This window comes from Chrysemys picta, chromosome 2 (genome assembly GCF_011386835.1).
Source record: "Chrysemys picta bellii isolate R12L10 chromosome 2, ASM1138683v2, whole genome shotgun sequence".
Classification (NCBI taxonomy): Eukaryota; Metazoa; Chordata; order Testudines; family Emydidae; genus Chrysemys; species Chrysemys picta.
This window is the reverse complement of record NC_088792.1, coordinates 145,503,490-145,527,156: the sequence shown is the minus strand read 5'-3', so window position 1 is coordinate 145,527,156 and position 23,667 is coordinate 145,503,490. Positions and strand designations below refer to the sequence as shown.

Genomic DNA, 23,667 nt, shown 5'->3' with positions numbered 1-23,667 from the left:
TCAAAAAATGTTCAACCCCATGCTAGAATATGGTATTTTATGTAGTTGGGTATTTAATTTCTTTATATGTTTAATCTGTGACATTATGTTGACTGGCTTCTTGAAATCTAATATATTGAATAAGAGAATTCAATATATTAATATGTGAGCTATTGTGATAGCATTTAACATATGCTCAACATTTTCCAAACCTACTGAAAAACCCCAAAGAGCTTACACTATAAATTCAAAAGACAGACAAAGGCATAGACAAACACCATAGAAACATAATGTATAAGTATGAGATGATGCTGAGTAGGAGTCTTGATTGTTTTCCTCCTCTTCCGAATCATCCTTGCTCCACTCCTCCAACTTCCCCTTTATCCTCCAGTCTCCAACTACCCTGTACACCCCACCATATAATCAGAGAGACAAACAAACCTACAGCCAGTTAGATGGTGTGCATGCCAAGGGAAGCATGGAATTACAGTTCTCCTGTGACATTCTGGAGGTGGGGCAGCGTAAACAGCCTTTCACCTGCCCACAGGCTGGAAAGGATCCCTACCACTTCTTTCCTCTGTGAAGGAGGGCTGCGTTCAGCAGAGAAATCATTTGGGTTAGGGCAAATACAGTCAAATCTATTCCAGATATTGATTGCTGTCTTGCCATTTTTTCTTTCCATTGAGAGAGGACAGGCTGCTTCTTCCAGCATGGTCCTCAGAGCAGGGTTTAGGAGCCCTCGTGGCCTTACTTGCACAGAGTCTTGAGTAGCTGTTGAATCACTAACTATGATGGAGACTTTTAAATTTGGTTTTCAGGATCAGGGCTCAATAAACCAAAACTGCTTGTCAGTTATTAGACTCTCCTTTACCAGATCTATACAGACTCCCTTATCCTATGTGCAAATATTATACCTGAAAAACATATCCATCTAATTGTCTAATTCATGGATTTTTCGTCACTAAACTTCATAAAGTATGTTTTGGGGGTTTTTTTAGTTGTTGGTTCTCTCTTCTGACTGTCTTAATTTATTGCAGATTATAAAGAATTAGTAGAAAAGACCCAGTGTTTGTTAAACTCTGTAGTGCATTTCATCCAGATCCAGACATGTATATCTTTTTTGTTTTATCAAATATAGTTTTACCATCTATTTGTTTATCCTTTGCTCTTGGCATCTGCAACTATCATATCCAACAGTTTCCCTGATTAGAATTCTCCGATGTCCTTGTTATCATTAGCCTTTTTAGTATAAGCTAAGTTCAAATAGATTTATTTAAAAATTCACAGTCCTCGTCTCTTTTTTAAGTTGTAGCAATTTTATTTTCTGCCATTATTCTTTTCTGAATGTATTTATAGGACACTCTTATTGCCTTTGATTCCTTAGTAGCATGATATCTTTGCTTTTTTTCTGTCATTATTTCTCAGTGATTCATTCACTCAAACATCTTTCTTATTAATCTCTCATCTCTTCCAATTATTTCTTACTTTAGTTCCTTCTGTGACCTTCCTTTCTATTTATATCTCCCATGTGTTTTAAGTTGTAATGAGATTAGACTTTCTTCTTTCAGTATTGTGTTTTTTACAGCTCTCCAAGCCTTACTCTATTTTGTTTCCAGATAGTCATGCAACTCATGCCACACAGATACACAGGAATCTGCACACCAGATTTTAGATCAGTGGTCCATTTACTCCAGTACAGTGGTCAGTACCAGGAAGATTTAAGGAACACTGCAGTGAACTATTTTGGAATAAATTGCCCACAAGGGAAGTTTCTTCCTAATACTGATCAGCTAGTGGCTGGCTTATGTACTGAAATGGTCTATACCAGTGCTTCTCAAAGTCGGGCCGCCACTTGTTCAGGGAAAGCACCTGGCGGTCCGGGCCGGTTTGTTTACCTGCTGCATCTGCAGGTTTGGTCGATCGCAGCTCACACTGGCCGCGGTTCACCGCTCCAGGACAATGAGAGCTGCGGGAAGCAGCACAGGCCGAGGCATGTACTCTGTGGTTTGGAAGGACTGGAGGAGAGAAGTGGGGAGTTAGATGAATGTTTGGAAGGCCACAGAGAGGAGGTTGCCATTGCTAAGGCAAAGGATGATATTACTTTACAAGTGTTTTAATGGTAGGCATGAAGAAAACAGATACATTTTGGAAATTCTAGAGAGACAAAGAAAGCAGGATTTAGCATGTCACAGGAGAGATGTCAAAAATGACAGGTAGATTGCAGACTTGTGGAGCAGGTCAGATTGTATACCTGACAACAGTAATGGAGCCGGGAGGATATGTGGGAGGGTTCTAGAAGAAACTTCAGTTTTTGCCAAGTTGAGCTTGAGTAGACAATGGAACATTGAAGGCGAGATGTCAGTCAGTGGAGAGGTAGTTCTGGTAACCATCAGCATAGAGTAGTAACTGAGGCTATGTGACTGGAAGTTACCCTGGGATGAAGCAGCAAAGATCTCAGGGTTACAGCTAAGCGATGGCATTTGCCATAGCTAACGACCAGTAAGTTTCAATGACAAACTACACTGGTTCACTGCATACTTAAATAGAAGAATGGCAGGGAATCACCATACTTCCTGCAATGCCTACAACAGGCTTTCTTTGGAAGTCTGCAACCCAAGTATTCTGATGCAGCCTAAGTTATGAGATCTACCCAGGATCTCAGATCCCAGCTAGGGGCGATAAAGGTGTATGTGTTTTAGCATTTTGAATAGAATGTTTGAGAGTCATGGTAAACAATTTTTTCCCTCATAAACTCTTAATTTACATGATTTTCTGTGCTGAGAAATGGACAAATGAATTTCATTACACATTTAGAAATTTCAAAGTGGTTTCTGTTTTGCAGTGTTTGACATTAAACAGTTTTTGTTTCCCCCATCTTCTACCTTTTTGCCACTGAGTGCAACCAAATTAAAGTCCAAGGGTTTTTCATTTAACCCCTCTTCCTCTTGCAACTTCCTCAGATTTGGAAGAGTTACAGTGGCAGAGTTAGTGTTTCATTTTTGCTTTTGTCAACCTAACTTTTCCAAAGTTGAAGAAGTGTTGAAAAGTTAGAGTAGGGGAAAAAAAAGGAGATAATGAAAAAAAAATTACATTCAATGTGGTAGGGGGAGGAAATTAAAACGTTCATATTATTTTCAGTTTTCAAACATTTAAATAAAATACAAATTTCAGTTTGAACTGTAATGAATATTTTTGTTTTGAAACTGATATTTTCCTGTGAAAGATTTTGGCCAGTTCTTTGTATATGTTTTAAGTGTATTAATTTAATCAGAATTGCTATTGTATATACTGCTAAAAATATACAGTGAAACGTGTAAGGGGCAAAGGTAGGTAGCGGTTCAAAATATTATGGGGAGGTGGTAGTTTTGATTTTATAAATACTGGGTTTAAACTTTGCTTTGCAGTGTTTGGAATCCAAACTCTGGACCAATGAGCTAGGTTACTTACTACTTTATTTTTTGCATTTCATCAGGAAAAGAAGCAGCATATATGATGAAAGGTACATTTGATCAGTTATCATATTAGATGGTATTATTTATACCATAGTTTTTTTATAAATATGGATTTTTTTTAAAGCTGGCACTGTTCCTTGAAGTAACCAGATAACTGTATTACAATGCCTGCTTATTTTTGATTTTCCTTGTCTGCAGCTAATACAGACCATAAGTGCAGTAGACAAAGACGACCCCCTTGGAGGACAAAAATTTTTCTTCAGTTTAGCTGCTGTTAACCCAAACTTTACTGTTCAAGATAATGAAGGTAAAATACAGAGCTTGCCCGTGGTATAAGATTTAGCTTTCATTCCTAACATATTACAGGTATTTTTCTGAAACATTTGAACTTGTGTTTGCAAAAGTTAAGACCTGTTAACTGGAAGAAAGGACTGGGCCTTCACAGGCCACTGAACCTCATATAGATAGCAGACAAAATTAATGTTACTACTGTGGAGTTGCCTATAACCTTACTGTGCTTATGACCCTTTCTTCTTGTCCATGGCAACACTTATGGGATATATGATGGAAAATTGGGTATCAACAATCTGATGGAAATAATTTCCTTTATTTTAAAAGAAGAGTAAAGATTTCAATATTTTACAAACCCAAAATGTAAGCTTATGTTGAAGTAAATCTGGATCAAGATTTCAGTTGCATTTGGTGGCTTTACATGTTTTTAAAGCATGGTGATTTTGTCATCTTTTGGTTTGAGGATTGTTACAAACTGAACCTTAAGGAACAATCAGGAGAGTCATGTTAACCCGCACTATATCTAAAACTAGAAAGAAGTTCAGACTGTGAATCAAGACTGCTGAGTCTTCATCAGCTCTTACGTATTTATATTATTAAAACAGTTTCCCAAATGGGGACACAACATTTAGTTTTACCTCTAGAAGATGGTGGTGCTTAGCAGCCCCAATCATAGAGCAGGGACCCACAATGATAGGCTCTGTACAGACAGACCCTGCCTCCAGAACTCACAATCTAATTAGAAGAGATATGGGAGCACAAGGAGCAATGAGACAGGTCTGAAGAGATCAGACTTGGAAGTCTGAATGCTACAACTTCAGGCTTTTAAAATGGCTTAGAAGACTAGCTGCGAAGAAGTGGGCTGTAGTCCACGAAAGCTTATGCTCTAATAAATTTGTTAGTCTCTAAGGTGCCACAAGTATTCCTGTTCTTCTTTTTACAATTGCCATTGAAATTCATGGGAATTGGGTGTCTAAATCCACTAGGTGATTTTGAAAATAGCACTGAAACCTGATATCGGGGGGTCTTTCTAAGGCAAGAAACAGCATTTTCCCTTTTTAGGTGGTTAGGAATCTTCTCCATTTTGATAGTATCAAATTGTGTGTCCCTTGGGTCACAGGACATTGGACCTTAAACTGTATGAAGCTGCTCAGGAGTCTGGAATGTTTAAGTAGTCCCAGTAGCAATGGATTAGTGGGGAGTAGATGCAGCAGTTGAAGGGTCATGATAAATGCTCTCTGTGACATGGATATAACCACTACATGTAGTCTACAGATACATTTAGTACACCATAACCAAAATATAAATTCACTGAAGTTATATAAAGGACACAGACCTGTAATCATTGGAGGCTTACTTCATCCATGCACATTCAAAACCAAATGGCATTGATCTGTTCTCATCATTAAGCCCCTTATCTGGAAATAAATGAATTAACGTATGCTATGTAGAGGTAAGTCATAAATGGGAAATTGTAGAGTCTCAACTCAGAAGAGAGTTTGGAGGTAGGTAAATGCCTACTATCCCCAGAAGATTGTCAGCTGTCCTCGACCTGCAGAAGATTTCACTTTATATAAACTTAATTCACCTAGTCATCTTTAGTTTAAGCTCACAGAATCCTAGACTCAAAGTGAAAAGAAAAATCGTTCTAGCCTTAGTAAGCCTCCACAGCCTCCTGCACCCCCAGGCACCACCACTGAGAAAAGTTCCTCTGCCTATGTACAAACAATGGAGAGTCTGTAACAACTGGTGAAGGGGGAGCAACAGAGAATAACATGACAAGAACAGGAGCTAAATAAAACATCAAATTAGTTTGGGTTGTGGGTCAGAGGCAATGTATAGCAGAGGCTAAGCTAATGCCTGATTTTTTGAGGAGGGAGTGCAATGAGGAGAGAATGGGAGCAGAGGAAGCTTGACCAAAGGGACTCGCTTCTTAGTCTTCTGTCTTTGCTCCTTTGTAAAGCTGAATGAGACCGATGACTCCAAGTGGATAGCCACTTTGGGTTTCTTTTTGTTCATTTGTCTTTTTTTTTTCTGACTGTTGCCAGGAAAAGCTTTTAGGAGTGTGTCTTTTGTTGGGGAAATGGGACATGAGCACTCATCCATAGTCTGTTTGGCTTGTGTTAGAATTATGAAATCAACCAGCATAAAAAGATCTGAAACCAGGGTGACATCAGATGGGAGGAGCTGTAAAGGAACATTCTAGAGTGCATACAATAGAATGTTCTTCACTTCTCTCAGCCTTCTAGCTCAAACCAAGTGCAATATTTTAATAGAGGATATATCCTGGGGAATAGATCCGGCCTATGCAGAGGATGGGCTCTAAGAAAATATATCTTATCCATTTCTAATGATATTCTATACTTTTTGTAGATGGGTAAAACTCATTAACTTCTACGGGAAGTCAGCTGGCAGTACAGATAATGCTTATCTAGCAGAGACTGACTATTCTGATCAAAGAGGAAACATTTGCCCTTATTTCTTGTTTTTGTATTTTTGTCCTGTATTAGTAGAAAGAGCAGCAGCCCTCCTGGCATCTCTCACTTGCAGGGAGGCTATTTGCACAGGATTTAATGCTACTGTTTACACTACAGATTAATAACAGCATGATAAGACTGTACTACTTGGCACATATACAGTATCTGGAGTACATTCTCATGTCTAAACTGTTTAGGAATACAGTATTGCATTTTGATCTTCTGAATGCCTGTGTTAATCACTCTTCCAATCACATTTCAGCTTGAGATACTGAGGAATACAATGCATTGGGCAACAGCATGTTGAGGGGAAGAGAGAGGCGAAGCAGCCTTTTGGTCAAGTTGAAATGCCAGTAGAAAAAAGCCTGATCTCAGATGTTAAGGAAGCACACTTTCCAAAATAACATAGTGAACCAAAAACTCTGATAAAAAATGTTTATGTTATATATACTATGAATTTTATAGTTGTATATTACACATTAGTAATATATAAAAATATTTTTAACTGATATAGATAACACTGCCAGAATTTTGACAAGAAGAAATGGCTTCAGTAGACATGAAATAAGCACCTATTTCCTGCCAGTGGTGATATCGGACAATGACTACCCAATCCAGAGTAGCACTGGCACTCTGACAATTCGAGTGTGCACCTGCGACAACCGTGGTAACATGCAGTCCTGTAATGCTGAGGCCTTGCTCCTTCCTGCTGGCCTCAGCACTGGTGCTCTAATTGCTATTCTTCTCTGCATCATTATACTTCTAGGTAAGTTATAGAAAAATGCATCTTTTCCCAAATGAACGAATACTTCAGAGATATAGAGGCCTGACCAATTGCAAGCTACGTAGTTTTGAAATATTAGTGATTGTGTTTTCTGATGCAAGATTCAAAACTACTGTAATACAGTGGAAACAGTTTATGCTATGATGAACTCAGATGTAGTAAAACATCTAGGTGACTAAGAATGAAAACTCTCAGGTTGTTAAATTGTTTCAACAAATTTCAGTACGCAAATGGCAGTACCTATATACTACAGTGAAGTTGTTCCCTTAAAAATGGCTAAGAGGGTTAAACTACATAGCAAAGTCAAATAATTGAACTGGGACTTCAGTTTTTGGCATTTACTGGCAGAGAATTGTAAAATGTACTTTTAAGCAGATAAATAATTTGAGATACTTTTACCCCTTTACGCATTGAAACCATTATCTATACCACTTTCTAATAGAAAATGTATTAGAAATGGTTGTGAGAGCCAAGCAAACTGATCAATATTTTTCATCTTAAGTTCACATAGTGATTCATCCTTCTTAGGGAAGCAGTGTTCCTTTCTCTATGAACTGGTGGAGTTTACCCCCTGAAACCAGTAGATCTTGTGAGAACTAAATGGAGGCCAGGACACTCCTCAAGTACTTTATTTCCAAAGGGATGAAGTAAAGGTGACAATTTCAGTGTGTGTTCCATGAGAAGACACAAAAAGCCTGGCCCATGACCAATGTTATTTTATGTAAACTTTATTTACTTTGCCATGGAATGCCTCAAAATACTTAATATGCTTATGATGCTAACATTTCAAATATTAAAATATGTGTTTGGTTTGTTGTATTGATAATAGATGTACCTCTTTTTAGTTCTCTCATGCACATGAAAAAAAGCTCAGGGAATATTCTGTAAAGGGCCAAATTTTGCCCTTTACACTGGTAAATCCAGAGTAACTTTCACTGATTCAGTTCAGTGCAATAGGTTAGAGCGTGATCCCCTGCTATCATGCCGTACATGGAATTTGTTTGCACAGACTTTTAGTCGTCAAATAAGAACATTACATTTAATGTTATCTTCTATCATGCATTTCATAAGTCTTTCCCTTTCTTATATAGTGAGCTTTAGTGCAAGTGATCCTTTACTGGGCCATAGGAGAAACCTGATTTAATGTGTCTTTAACATTGAGTCACACCATAATTTTGTGTCTTATGAACTGAAGAGTAAATTATTCTTTGTAATGATATTGCAGTGTTTTCGGAAACCTAAATGTCCTAAATTTTAAATTTGAACTTTTATGTCTCCTGTGGTGTATAGGGGAGTGAACAAATTTTGGAAAACTAGGAACCTTAGTCTGAAAGTAGAAATACCTTACGATAGTTTGATTTATCAGGGTAATTATGTTACAAATGGCAAAAAGAAGCTCAGCTGATGCCTTTGTAATAATAAAGCACAGGTATTTTTAGGAACATACAAGATCACCACAGGGGTTTGTCTTATGCAAAATTGCCCAATATAATGTTGAAATATTTTTTCAGAAGCCAATTTGGTGAATTGATGTAACTAGCTGTGGAGGAGGAGGGAGTTGTCTATTATTTTATATTAACATCAGATGCACCTCAGTTTATCTACTTGATATTATCCTGCCTGACTATATGGAATTAAATCAAACAAGGCTGTTAAGAGGAAAACAAAACAATGACAAAGATAAGTTACCACCAGAAAAGAATACCAAGGTCCTTAAGGAAAGAGTAGGGGAAGCTATTCATTGGGAAATCTGGCTGGCTCCAATTAGGCTAAAAGGTTAAGAGAAAACTGCAGGGCAGTCTCTCTCTCCCATCTCAGAGATGGAGGCAGCTGGGCTAAGTGGAAACTGCCAAGGAAAGAGTAAAATTTAGGTGACAAGATGTATACACACACTTGTTTAAACCCTTCTCCTTGCTAGTTATGTATCTTTTATTGAATAGGCAATAATTTTTTTAGGGCTGTCAAGCGATTAAAAAAATTCATCGTGATTAATCGCACTGTTAAAGAATAATAGAATACAATTTATGTAAATAATTTGGATGTTTTCTACATTTTCAAATATATTGATTTCAATTACCACACAGAATACAAAGTGTACAGTGCTCCCTTTATGTTATTATTTTTTTATTACAAATATTTGCATAGTAAAAAACAAAAGTAGTAGTATTTTTCAATTCACCTATTAAAGTGATTGCACAACATCATTTGTATTATTGAACTTACAAATGTAGAATTATGTTAAAAAAAAACTTCACCCAAGTATAAAACAATGTAAAACTTTAGAACCTACAAGTCCACTCAGTCCAACTTGTTCAACCAATCGCTCAGACAAACAAGTTTGTTTACATTTGCAGGAGATAATGCTGCCTCTTGTTTACAATGTCACCTGAAAAAGAGACAACAGGTGTTTGCATGGCACTGTTGTAGCTGGTGTCGCAAGATATTTACGTGCCAGATGCACTAAAGATTCATGTGTCCCTTCATGCTTCAACCACCATTACAGAGGACATGCGTCCGTGCCGATGACGGGTTCTGCTCGATAACAATCCAAAGCAGTGCAGACCAACGCAAATTCATTTTCATCATCTGAGTCAGCTGCCGCTAGCAGAAGGTTGATTTTCTTTTTTGGTGGTTCGGTTCTGCAGTTTCCGCATCAGAGTGTGGCTCTTTTAAGGCTTCTGAAAGCATGTTCCACACCTTGCCCCTCTCAGATTTTGGACGGCACTTCAGATTCTTAAACCTTGGGTCGAGTGCTGTACCTATCTTTCAAAATCTCACATTGGTACCTTCTTTGCATTTTGTCAAATCTGCAGTGAAAGTGTTCTTAAAACGAACAACATTTGCTGGGTCATCATCTGACACTGCTATAACATGAAATATATGGCAAAATGTGGGTAAAACGCAAGCAGGAAAAATATAATTCTCCCCCAAGGAGTTCAGTCACAAATTTAATTAACACATTTTTTTTAATGAGCGTCATCAGCATGAAAGCATGTCCTCTGGAATGGTGGCCGAAGCAGGAAGGAGCATACGAATGTTTAGCATATCTGGCAAGTAAATATCTTGCAATGCTGGCTACAAAAGTGCCACGCAAACACCTGTTCTGACTTTCAGGTGACATTGTAAATAAGAAGCGGGCAGCATTATGTCCGGGAAATGTAAACAAACTTGTTTGTCTTAGCGATTGGCTGAACAAGCAGTAGGACTGAGTGTACTTGTAGGTTCAAAGTTTTACATTGTTTTGTTTTTTTGAGTGCAGTTATGTAACAAAAAAATCTACATTTGTAAGTTGCACTTTCACAATAAAGAAATTGCACTACAGTACTTGAAGGAGGTGAATTGAAAAATACAATTTCTTTTATCATTTTTACAGTGCAAATATTTGTAATCAAAAATAATAATATAAAGTGAGCACTGTACATTTTGTATTGTGTATTTTAAGTGAAATCAATATATTTGAAAATGTGGAACACATCCAAAAATATTTAATAAATTTCAATTGGTATTCTATTGTTTTAAAAGTGCAATTAACCGTGATTAATTTTTTGAGTTAATCGCATGAGTTAACTGTGATTAATTGACAGCCCTACTTTTTGTTTGAAGAAGCTCTTTTTGAGTCACTTTTGGAGGCATGCCACTAGCAGCTTATTAAAGGCAAATTTCTTACAGATGCCAACAAACACAGTTGGGCCTGTAGTGTTAAAACATTTGGAAAGAGGGGCACTGCCATTTGAGGAGTGCATTTGACAGGGGCTGCAAAGATGGGAATAGGGGTGCCCCAGTCGAAAGAGGGGCAAGCCGTGAAGTTAGCCAGTCTGGGGAAAAGTGCCCATGGAGAGCCTGGAGGATGTGACTCACTCCTGAATATGACAGTAGCCATTTCTTCTCTAAAAAAAGGAAGGGTTCATTAGATTGTTCTTATGGGTGTTAATGTTTAGATTTCTTTTTTGCAGGGTGATAAACAACATTTCCAGGTTCAGCCTATTTCTAATTATATGTAGGCATATGATTGGCCACTCAATTGATCTGCATTAGGCAGAACACTGAATTTCAGTGGTTATCTTCATAGAATCATAGACGATTAGGGTTGGAAAGGACCTCAGGTGGTCATCTGTCCAACCCCCTGCTCAAATCAGGACCAAACCCAACTAAAACATCCCAGCCAGGGCTTTGTCAAGCCGGGCCTTAAAAACAGTCCACCTCCCTAGGTAATCCATTCCAGTGATTCACCACCCACCTAGTGAAATAGTTTTTTCCTAATATCCAACTTAGACCTCCCCCACTGCAACTTGAGACCATCGCTCCTTGTTCTGTCATCTGCCACCACTTGGAACAGCCTAGCTCCATCCTCTTTGGAAACCCCCCTCACTCTTCTCTTCTGCAGACTAAATAAGCCCAGTTCTCCCAGCCTTTACTCATAAGTCGTGTGCCCCAGCCCCCTAATAATTTCCGTTGCCCTCTGCTGAACTCTCTCCAATTTGTCCACCTCCTTTCTGTAGTGGGGGGCCCAAAACTGGACATAATACTCCAGATGTGGCCTCACCAGTGCCGAATAGAGGGGAATAATCACTTCCCTCAATCTGCTGGTAATGATCCTACTAATGCAGCCCAATATGCCGTTAGCCTTCTTGGCAACAAGGGCACACTGTTGACATATATCCAGCTTCTCGTCCACCATAATCCCCAGGTCCTTTTCTGCAGAACTGCCAGTCGGCCTCGATCCTCTAGCAGTGCATGGGATTCTTCCATCCTAAGTGCAGGACTCTGCACTTGTCCTTGTTGACCCTCATCAGATTTCTTTTGGCCCACTCCTCCAATTGTCTAGGTCACTTTGGACCCTATCCCTACCCTCCAGCATATCTACCTCTGCCCCCCAGCTTAGTGTCATCCGCAAACTTGCTGAGGGTGCAATCCATCCCATCTTCCAGATCATTAATTAAAATATTGAACAAAACCATCCCCAGGACACTAGGACACTCTGCTTTATACCAGCTGCCAACTAGACATCGAGCCATTGATCACTACCTGTTGAGCCTGACGATCTAGCCAGCTTTTTCTCCACCTTATAGTCCATTCATCCATCCACACTTTAACTTGCTGGCAAGTATACTGTGGGAGACTGTATCAAAAGCTTTCCTAAAGTCAAGATATATCACGTCCACCACTTTCCCCATATCCACAGAGCCAGTTATCTCATTGTAAAAGGCCATCAGGTTGGTCAGGCATGACTTGCCCTTGGTGAATCCATGTTGACTGTTCCTGATCACCTTCTTCTTCTCCAAGTGCTTCAAAATGTATTCCTTGAGGACCCGCTCCATGATTTTTCCAGTGACTGAGGTGAGGCTGAATGGTCTGTAGTTCCCCAGATTCTCCTTCTTCCCTTTTTAAAGATGGGCACTATATTTGCCTTTTTCCAATCGTCTGGGACATCACCATGAGTTTTGAAAGATAATGGCTAATGGCTCTGCAATCACATCAGCCAACTCCCTCATCACCCTCGGATGCGTTAGATCTGGACCTCAATTGTGCATGTCCAGCTTTTCTAAATAGTCCTTAACCTGTTCTTTCACCACTGAGGGCTGCTCACCTCCTCCCCATACTATGCTGCCCAGTGCAGCAGTTTAGGAGCTGACCTTGTCTGTGAAGACAAAGGCAAGTTTCTCTGCTCTGCATTTGTTTTCATTATGATTTCTAACTCCTCCCCAGATGGGTATCTAGTCAGGAGTCAGAAACTGATGTATGTTGTAACTCAGAAAAATAATTTTTACTCAACAAATCAGCTCCTTGACTTCATAGTGAGAACTGCTTATTTTGACTTATTACTACTTAAGCACCTTCAGGTGTTTGAGAGCAGGACTTGGATTATACTCCTCCTTGTTCATCACCAGCAACAATGCATTGTCATGTTCCAATCAGTTACACTTGTGCAGACTCCCTGAAGTCACATGGGTTGCATAGGTGTAACTGAGGACACCATGGGCTGCAGTAATGGATGTTCATTTGTGAGAATAAAACAACACAGCTTAGGTCTCATAGCCACAGATAAGTTTCCAGGGCTAGCAGATTTTTGTTATTGCTGGTGGTGTTTATTTTTAAAGCTCTTTATAAATAAAAAGATGCTTTATTTGAAACTGTTGTCATGGGAGATGGCAACCTCGCAATCACATCATGTCATTTTAGAGTCACTTTTCAGAGAAGAGCCTCTCATTTGTAAGGAACACAAGCCACCTACACTCGGGTCTTAGGGTGGGTAGCCTGACTTTCCAGGATCATTACCAATCTGCTGGTTAGGAGAGAAAAGTAGATTAGTTAAGATGTAGTGCATGGGTTGCAGTCCAGGACCTATGAAAGAGCAGCTGTCGCAGGCTGTTCACTAAATTTAGATTCACGCTGATGGGTGCATTAGCATAGCTTTACATTTATGGACTGGTTTTAAGATTCAAATTGGTGTCTAGGGCCAGCATCCCTGCTAAGTATTGCTGAAGAGGGGCAGGAGGGAAGGAACTAGTCCGGTCCCCCCATGGCAGCAATGGTCAGGAAGGCAATTGATGATTTTAGTCTGTATGATAATCAAGGAAATAATTTTAAATACTTGATTCTTTACTTAACATTTCAATAAGGCTTTATATTATGTTGCTAGAGTTGTTCTGTATTTATTGGTATCATATTTTTGTTTGACATATGTGTAAGTTTCTGTGGCACATCACAAAAGCTGTTAGAGTTTAGAGTCAGAAATACTGTTACTTGCAGCACCAAACCTGATCCTGAGAGAAATTAATATGACCTTATTTCAAAGTTATTCATAGGACTACATCAGTAAACAAACATGCTTACTGTTATGACCTTATTTCAAAGTTGACACAAAGAAACCATTAATGAATTGTAGTTTGGGATTCTCTGCAGTATGGCCATGCAAATTGCATATGTGCATGGTGTTGTGTAGTCTGGAGTGGCTCACAACTGTGAGTGCCTATCTCAGGGCAGACACCCCAAGCTGGTGGTGTGTTCTATAATAGATTTCACCAAACCATTATCAAAGGTGAACTCCTGGATCACTATGCCCGTCTTAGCATGGAGTCACAGACAGACTCTCCAATCTATCTTGCCACCCATACAAACTGGACTTTATGATAAAACGTCACAAACAAACAAAATCACATCAGGTTGCTCCCAGTCCCGAGAGACCAGTCACTTACCCCAGATTAATTGGTACTCTAGATTTTTCATCAAAGATAACACTGGTAGTCAATTCTATAGTAAACTAACAAAAAGAAGAGAGAGTTAAGAGATTAAAGCAGGTAAAATATATGTATAAGTGAGTCACAGTTTTTTAATTCCAAATGGTGGCAGTGATATAATAAACTGCTAATGTCCCAAAAGTCTTTTCTGGGTACCCAGATTATCTCTGGGGATCTCCACTTTGCATCTGGCATACTTCCCTGTAAGAATTCAAATAGTCCAGAAATCTTTCCTTAAATCCATACTTGTAACCTCTTCTCACAGAAAACAAGATGACACTGTCACTACCTACGTAGGCTTTTCCTTTGATGACAGAGTGAGGAATGCATTTTGAGTCTTTGATCTCTGATCATAGAATCATAGAATATCAGGGTTGGAAGGGACCTCACGAGGACATCTAGTCCAACCCCCTGCTCAAAGCAGGACCTAATCCCCAACTAAATCATCCCAGCCAGGGCTTTGTCAAGCCTGACCTTAAAAACCTCTAAGGAAGGAGATTCCACCACCTCCCTAGGTAACCCATTCCAGTGCTTCACCACCCTCCTAATGAAAAGTTTTTCCTAATATCCAACCTAAACCACCCCCACTGCAACTTGAGACCATTATTCCTTGTTCCGTCATCTGGTACCACTGAGAACAGCCGAGCTCCATCTTCTTTGGAACCCCCTTTCAGGTAGTTCAAAGCAGCTATCAAATCCCCCCTCATTCTTCTCTTCTGCAGACTAAACAATCCCAGTTCCCTCAGCCTCTCCTCATAAGTCATGTGCTCCAGCCCCCTAATCATTTTTGTTGCCCTCCGCTGGACTCTTCCCAATTTTTCCACATCCTTCTTGTAGTGTGGGGCCCAAAATTGGACACAGTACTCTAGATGAGGCCTCACCAATGCCGAACAGAGGGGAATGATCACATCCCTCGATCTGCTGGCAATGACCCTACTTATACAGCCCAAAATGCCATTAGCCTTCTTTGCAACAAGGGCACACTGACTCATATCCAGCTTCTTGTCCACTGTAACCCCTAGGTCCTTTTCTGTGGAACTGCTTCCTAGGCATTCGGTCCCTAATCTGTAACAGCGCATGGGATTCTTTCGTCCAAAGTGCAGGACTCTGCACTTTTCCTTGTTGAACCTCATCAGATTTCTTTTGGCCCAATCCTCTAATTTGTCTAGGACCTTCTGTATCCTGTCCCTACCCTCCAATGTATCTGCCACTCCTCCCAGTTTAGTGTCATCTGAAAACTTGCTGAGGGTGCAATCCACGCCATCCTCCAAACCATTAATGAAGCTATTGAAGAAAACCAGCCCCAGGACCGACCCTTGGGGCACTCTGCTTGATACCGGCTGCCAATTAGACATGGAGCCATTGATCACTACCCATTGAGCCCGATGATCTAGCCAGCTTTCTGTCCACCTTATAGTCCATTCAGCCAGCCCATGCTTCTTTAACTTGCTGGCAAGAATACTGTGGGAGACCCTATCAAAAGCTTTGCTAAAGTCAAGGAATAACATGTCCACAGATTTCCCCTCATCCACAGAGCCAGTTATCTCCTCATAGAAGGTAATTAGGTTAGTCAGGCATGACTTGCCCTTGGTGAAGCCATGCTGACTGTTCCTGATCACTTGTCTCTCCTCTAAGTGCTTCAAAATTGATTCCTTGAGGACCTGCTCCATGATTTTTCCTGGGACAGAGGTGAGACTGACAGGCCTTCTTCCCTTTTTTAAAGATTAGCCTCTCCCCCGATCACCATGAATTTTCAAAGATAATGACCAATGGCTCCGCAATCACATCCGCCAACTCCTTTAGCACCCTCGGATGCAGCACATCCGGCCCCATGGACCTGTGCTCGTCTAGTTTTTCTAAATAGTCCCGAACCACTTCTTTCTCCACAGAGGGCTGGTCACCTCCTCCCCATGCTGTGCTGCCCAGTGCAGCAGTCTGGGAGCTGACCTTGTTTGTGAAGACAAGCAAAAAAAGCATTGAGTACATTAGCTTTTTCCACATCCTCTGTCACTAGGTTGCCTCCCTCATTCAGTAAGGGGCCCACACTTTCCTTGACTTTCTTCTTGTTGCTTACATACCTGAAGAAACCCTTCTTGTTACTCTTAACATCTCTTGCTAACTGCAACTCCAAGTGTGCTTTGGGCTTCCTGATTTCACTCCTGCACGCCTGAGCAATATTTTTATACTCCTCCCTGGTCATTTGTCCAATCTTCCACTTCTTGTAAGCTTCTTTTTTGCGTTTAAGATCAGCAAGGATTTCACTGTTAAGCCAAGCTGGTCGCCTGCCATATTTATTCTTATTCTTTCTACACATTGGGATGTTTTTTTCCTGCAACTTCAGTAAGGATTCTTTAAAATACAGCCAGCTCTCCTGGACTCCTTTCCCCCCCATGTTATTCTCCAAGGGGTTATAACACACAGTGACCACTTGCTTTGAAATTCACACTTTTCTGTTAAAATTCTTCATTTGCATTGACAAGACTTCTTCCTTGGTTGATGGGTTATTTAGTTACAGGGGTATACAACATGTAAAATGTTTGCTAGTACATTATAATGGTATACAGGTAAGTGAAAACAATGCAGGTAACATCCCACTTCTTTTAATGCAGTTTAAACACCAAATACACTCTTATACAATCAATTTGATCTATACTAATACAAAACTGAATTGACCTGGTGCTTTGGCATGAGCTAGCACCTGGTCTGGAAGTGTCACACATGGAGTCAAAACCTGCTAGTTTTACTCAAGTGGCAGTCATACAACTGTAATTTCTCAGCACACATCACAGAAGGTGCTTATCTTTTAGAATTAGGATTCTAATCTTTAGAAGGGAAATGGCATTGTTATCCCAGGGGGTAAATTTCCCCATTTAAGTGTCTGTTTTCTACAAGACATTTTGAAATAATGTCCATAGGTTCAGTTTTTGAAAACAAAAATAATTGAGTATTGTTAGATTTCTTTCTCCGTTATTTTCCCTCACTTGAAAAGAAGGTGGGAAGCCAGTACACTTTATGCTGGTATTAAAGTTAATATCAGAACAGGTACTTCTATGCACTTCCAGTTCATGAAAGCATTAAAGTTAAAAATGAAAGAAAATGTTTTTCCAACTGCAAATATTTAGAGAGTGGTTTCCACCAGCCTGTTTTTCCAGTGGAAAAGAGGGAGGGAAAAACCCTGAAAATACCCAAATCAAAATGGAATAAATATATTTTGTTTTCTAAAAACAAAAAGAAAAAAAATTCATTTTATTTTGAAATGCTGATTCAAAATAACTTATTTTTTCCAATCAGAAAATTTAATTTTTCTGTCAAAAATAGCATTTTTCCTGCAGAAAAAAAAAAGCGTTAGAGGAAGACACACTTTCTGATTGAAAAAAAAAGTAATTGAACCAGTTTTACTTATTAGGTGGCTCAGTGTTTCATACACGCAAGCCTGTAGTCAACTAAATTATGAATAGTGCAGTTTGGGTCAAGAGGTTTCATCAAATTTCCTAGTCCCTAGGAAATCCCATTTATGAGTTGACTGCAATCTTATTGCTTGTGTCCATTAAAACTGGTTGATTCACAAATACCTTGGTGACTAAGAGTCTGAGCAGAAGCTCACTGAGATTAATCGTTTTCATATCTGTCTATCAGGGATGGTCTAGACAGTATTTGGTCCTGCCGTGAGAGCAGGGGACTGGACTCGATGACCTCTCAAAGTCCCTTCCAGTCCTAAAATCTATGAATCTATATTAGATGATAGAATTAATTGGTTTCAATGTATTTTGGATTAGGCCCTAAATGTTCATCTCACTATGAGTTTTTCTTCTATGTAAAAATGTTGACATTTCCTGAAAGTTTAATTATAAATTTAACATGAATAGATTTGTTTAAAAAAAAGCAAAAACTATTTGTCTTTGTTAGTAGTTAAGTTCAAATACTGAGGTAATGTTGTATAATTTAAATGACCAAACAACACAATTTATAATGAACAGTTGGCAAACCTGGTGGAAACCACTGTAGACTGAACATTAGTCATCTAAGCTATTTTGTGAGTACCTGCCAAATACACTCATAAAAAAATCAAGCTCCGTTCACAAATTATTGGCAAACCAAAAATGGGCTGAATGCCTATTATTCATAAAAATTATTAAGCCACGCTAAAAAGTAATCAGTATCTTTGGAAACAAAGTGAAATGTCTTCTAAATTAAAACATTATTGCTTAATTGAAACAATTATACTTCATATTTATATAGTATAATATGTGTTCAAGTGAGTGTGTTTTCATAGGGGAGATAGAAACAAGGTAATTTAAATTCCAGGTTCATTAGAAGGAGTTCCTCTTTCTTATACTAAAAGAATATGTGCTCACTACAAACAATAAAAAGTGATACCTATGTTCTCTCTAACTGCATCCAGCCATAAAACATAAACACACTATTTCTCATACAAAATCACCATTAGAATAGAGACATCAGTCAGCAATATTTTGATGATATATTATTGTCAAGTAGATTCCTGTGCACTACTTCACAAATGTTTAACTTTACATAAAGTGATCAGAAAGAAGCTGTTTGGAGTGGAAGGATACCAAGATTGAATTTTATGATTTTTCAAAGTAATATTTAATTAACTGCAACTCAAGCACAGTTTGAGCAGTCTGCTTGAAACTTGCAAAAATAGTCTCCCTCACCATCAAAGCAGACCTGGCCATTTTCAGACCAAACCAATGTCCCTATTCAAAGATACAGAAAAGATCTTATTCTGAGTGCATCCTGTCTTAAGCACAAGAGAGGTTTTACACGATACATGGTAAGGTAATCAAAAAACAGGATGGAATCATTGCTGTTTCAGGGACTCTTAAGCTTAGTTGGTAAAACTTAGGTAAAGTAAAGCTATTGTGTCTGCTGAGCTTGCCACTGAGAAATTGTTAAATTGAGATCTTTAGTTTATCTATCTGCTCTTCTGTTGTTTTTTTTTAAGTTATAGTGGTGCTATTTGCTGCTCTGAAGAGGCAGCGAAAGAAAGAGCCTCTGATCCTGTCTAAAGAGGACATCAGAGACAACATTGTGAGTTATAATGATGAAGGCGGTGGAGAGGAAGACACTCAAGCCTTTGATATTGGCACACTGAGAAATCCTGCAGCTATTGAAGATAAGAAGCTTCGACGAGATATTATTCCTGAAACATTATTTATACCACGGAGGACTCCTTCAGCACCAAATAATACAGATGTCCGAGATTTCATTAACCAAAGGCTAAAGGAGCATGATATTGATCCCTCTGCACCACCATATGATTCACTTGCAACCTACGCCTACGAAGGAAATGATTCTATAGCTGAATCCTTGAGTTCCTTAGAGTCAGGTACTACTGAAGGAGACCAAAACTACGATTACCTCAGAGAATGGGGCCCTCGGTTTAATAAGCTAGCTGAAATGTATGGTGGAGGAGAAAGTGACAAAGACACTTCTTAACCTCCAATAGGGTCCATTTGAGAGGAAGTAATTTTACAGACACCTTCTCCACTCAACAATATTTAACATTCAGGAAAATTTTCCTGCCACTCAGCACAATGGTTTTCTTTCTAATTTGTTCATTGTCATTCATTCTTTCTAGTAGGATGTCACGGAATATATACAGCATTTTATTTAATCACCTTCCAAGAGCCAAAGCTATGGAAATTCAGTGTTGTCCATTTTAGTAAGTAAAAGTACTTTCAGAAGCTTGAACAGGGTGATATTCCCTTAAGCAACCTCATGTACAAGCCGCTTTTGTTAGGTACATGTCCTACCCTTGCAAGTGCAGCTTTTAAGAAGGCAAAGAAAAAAAAAAGTATGTCCAGTTCTGTACATTAAAATTTAAAAAAAATGTACATGTGGTGTTAATACGTGTGATATGCAGCTGGTTTAAAAAAAGTTTGTGCAACTTCATTTCATCAAATTCTATCTGCCAATGTTTTATATTTATATTTTTGTATTTATTTTTAAGAAATAAACCAGTTTTTACAACTATGTTGCCTGTTCTGGGAGATGAATTGTGAATCCTTCCCCTCCAAGAAGCTATCTACATACTCAGGCTGAAGGAGAGAATGCAGTTACTTCTGTAACAACAGTGCTTACTCCAGCCATTTTTATGCTGTCTATATTTAACCAAGCATTTCCCACCAAAATTTTGAATGTGTTCAGATGGAGAAGATTGGGTGTCCATTCATTTGATAAGGAAAAAATAAAACAAAAAATTTTCAACGGTGACTAAGAAGGTGGGAAGCAGCACCGCTGGGAAAACAAGTCCTATTTCAAGAATACAATGAGTTTAAGTCATGTGATTTGCAATATTAGACTTTAAATCAATAGGACTACTCAAATGCAAGGACTACTTGGGGCTTCAATATCTCTAGTGTAGCTTCCCTTTTGCTGGTCCAGAGTCCGATTAAAGCAACTGAGGTTAATCCAACTATAACAGTTGACGTGGAAAAAAAATAGTTAAACAAAAAAAAGTTATTTTCTTTTTGTTAAGGCACCTTAACTGATTACAAAGCTATAGTTTATTAGATTGTCTAATTTAAAGGTGAATTTCCTTTTCAAAAGGATTACAGACTGACAGCACTGAAAATATCTGTCCACAATACAGGCACCCCCCACCACTCTAGTTTTTACTAAAATGCTTCAGTTGAGTTCTAGTGTCTTCTAGAGGTAAACTAAAAAAAAAAAAAAAATAGGAAACTCAAAAGTTATAATCTAATAACAGGGTCTAATGATTACAGAACAGAGCAGGTACTCAAGAGATCTTGGTTCTCTGACTCTCCCTCAAACTTTAGATGATACAAATTTGTTTGTGGAAAAATCAAAGATTATTTGACAATGAAATATTTTCCAGAGCTTTTAAAGTGGAAAAAATTGTACATATATTTGGTGGAATGAACATTTGTGTAGTGTAACTTTTTCCAATTTTCTTACTGGCATAAATTCAACAAATATTGTAACAATATTCACTTTTGGAGAGATGTAATATGACATTCTTATTACAGCACAAATCTTTTTTACTTAATGGAGTGCTTACCAGTGCAGTTGAGAAAATAAAAAGTAGTTATAGTCATTATAGTTCCTTCAGTGTAGAAAGGTCAAACTTTTAATAAGTTAAATCTTTGAATTGTAAAAAACCATGCAGATTGATTCCACCCTTGATTCCCTTTATTTAAATTGATTTTAGCTCAAGAAGAATGCAGAGTGATAGATAGCATTTTCTATTTTATCTGATACAAAATATGTCAAAAATCATCAGTTCAAAGCTATTTAACAACTACTTAGATCATTTGAACAGCTACCCTTTTCTATGGTTATTTCGGCACAAAACACAAAAGCTGATTTGCCTTCTAGTTTTAGAACAAAAGTCTACTCAGTTACAGGGATATAAAATCTATTGACTTTAATGATGTTACTGTAGGTTAAATGGTGTAGCTGAAAGAAAAAAATTGCTCTTAGTCTCCCATCCCATTTGTGGTTTATAAATGCTAAGTGAATGTGACTTACCCGTAGGTCATCTGCAGAACTGAGTAAATTCCAAATGCAGAAGATTAAAGTTTCTTTGAGGCAACTTTTATTTTCACATACAGATTTCCCAAGTTTCCCTGTAATAGCAAGAATAACAACATTAATTTAATTACAAGTGGATACAATACCCAAAGATCAAGTTTAAATACTGATATCAATTCTTCTCTAAATGGAGGATAGTAAGTCTTCATTTAATATAAAGGGGAGTTGCATGTGCAACACAGAAGAAGTGAGGATGTATGTTTACAGTGTATATACAAGACTGCATAGAAAAAATATATAACTGCATATTTGGATCAAAGTCAAACTTATGCGAGTATAAATCCAGCCAACTCTTCTGTATACTGCTCATTCAAAAAGAGTTCCAGCATTTAGTTAGCAAACAGGAAAAAATTATTCTTTAAAGACATGCAATATTTTGATTTGCATTACAATATTTATGAAAATTAACAGAGAGGAAATGCTTCTTCATCACTGCAAAGATATTGAGAACACTTTCCCTGATGAAAAACGTGGCACAATTGTTGAGTACTAAAATTTGAGAGGGGAGTGGAACTAAAAATACAGCTTTTACCTGTTAGGGACCATGTTAGCCACAATCTTTCTGTTAGTAGTCTTAGAAAATAGTTATTTTAATAAGTATACATAACCAAAATACACATAGATGAATGCAGGGAACCAGTAATTATGGATCCAGATTATATATCAAATAGACTCAGTCAAATTTGTCAAAATTCATATAGCAGAATGTAAGACAGAGCCGAGATTTAATAACAATACATTTTGTTGTTGTTGAGGGCAATTGTCTGTGTGCTCATATGACATAAATGATCATAGAGGAAACCAGTCCCAACACAGCAAAAATACCTACAAATTGTAGTGAAGGTGGAACTTCAAAAGGTTTACAGTTTAGATCAGCTAAGTATCCAAGAATTCAGATACTCATCTAAACTCAATCACCCTATGGCCCCCAACCACTGAGTTTCTGTCCCCAACCTAACCTCCCACCAAACCCTTGATCACAGGAAATCGGGTGGAAAATGGGGAGTTTGTAAAATAAAATCTTCTCATGGACCTACCTCCTTTCCTCAGTGATTTACAGAATGACAACAGGAGGACTTGTGGCACCTTAGAGACTAACAAATTTATTAGAGCATAAGCTTTCGTGGACTACAGCCCACTTCTTCGGATGCATATGATGATATATGCATCCGAAGAAGTGGGCTGTAGTCCACGAAAGCTTATGCTCTAATAAATTTGTTAGTCTCTAAGGTGCCACAAGTCCTCCTGTTCTTCTTTTTGCGGATACAGACTAACACGGCTGCTACTCTGAAACCTTTCAGAATGACAACACTGATTCATCAGACACATTGTGGTGTCTTCAGGAGGAAGGTATCCTAACAAGCTAGGGGCAGGAAATAAAATGCACATAAAATACCCAAATGAGTTCACTCCGCTGCACAGTTCCACCTACATCCATCAATTCTTTCCCAATCTATCCATTACCTGTTCCATGCAGATATCAATCCATCCACCCACCTACTACAAAATGAATCAGCATCTTGCCAGTCCAGTCATTTTTATATCCTCCTGTCATGGCTAATTCCCCACTATGGCACTTCGAGTGCAGAAAGTGGGGCCCGCAAGGATTCTAAAAATTAATATCGGACACTCGAGGCTTGTATTAAACTCCCAAGGTTACAGCTTTTCTCTGACCTTGGATTGGCAGATGCTGTCATCACCCAATTGCAGTATCCCTTTGAGAGCCCAGGAAGGCGCACTTGGGAATTCCTTCCTGTGGGGTACCTGCAAGCCCTTTCATTCCCCCCTCCGGGGAAGAGCTGAGGGGAAAAAAAAAGGAAATCAGTTTGCCACCAGCTAATTAAACTGTGTGTGCACAAATCTCTTAA

General features: G+C 38.6%; 1 protein-coding gene across 3 annotated transcripts in view; it reads left to right on the top strand.

Moving 5' to 3' along the window:
• CDH10 (cadherin 10) overlaps positions 1-20,218 on the top strand; it is a 155,055-nt gene extending 134,837 nt beyond the window's left edge. For 2 of the 3 annotated variants that reach the window (XM_005291559.5, XM_042859893.2), the window contains exons 10-12: positions 3,630-3,738; positions 6,714-6,965; positions 19,188-20,218. In XM_005291559.5, the coding sequence (XP_005291616.1) occupies positions 3,630-3,738; positions 6,714-6,965; positions 19,188-19,681 (855 nt within the window). In that variant the 3' untranslated portion in view covers positions 19,682-20,218. The remainder of the gene's footprint in view (positions 1-3,629; positions 3,739-6,713; positions 6,966-19,187) is intronic. The other variant, XM_005291561.5, reaches the window with a different exon arrangement.
• The last annotated feature ends 3,449 nt before the right edge of the window (positions 20,219-23,667 follow it).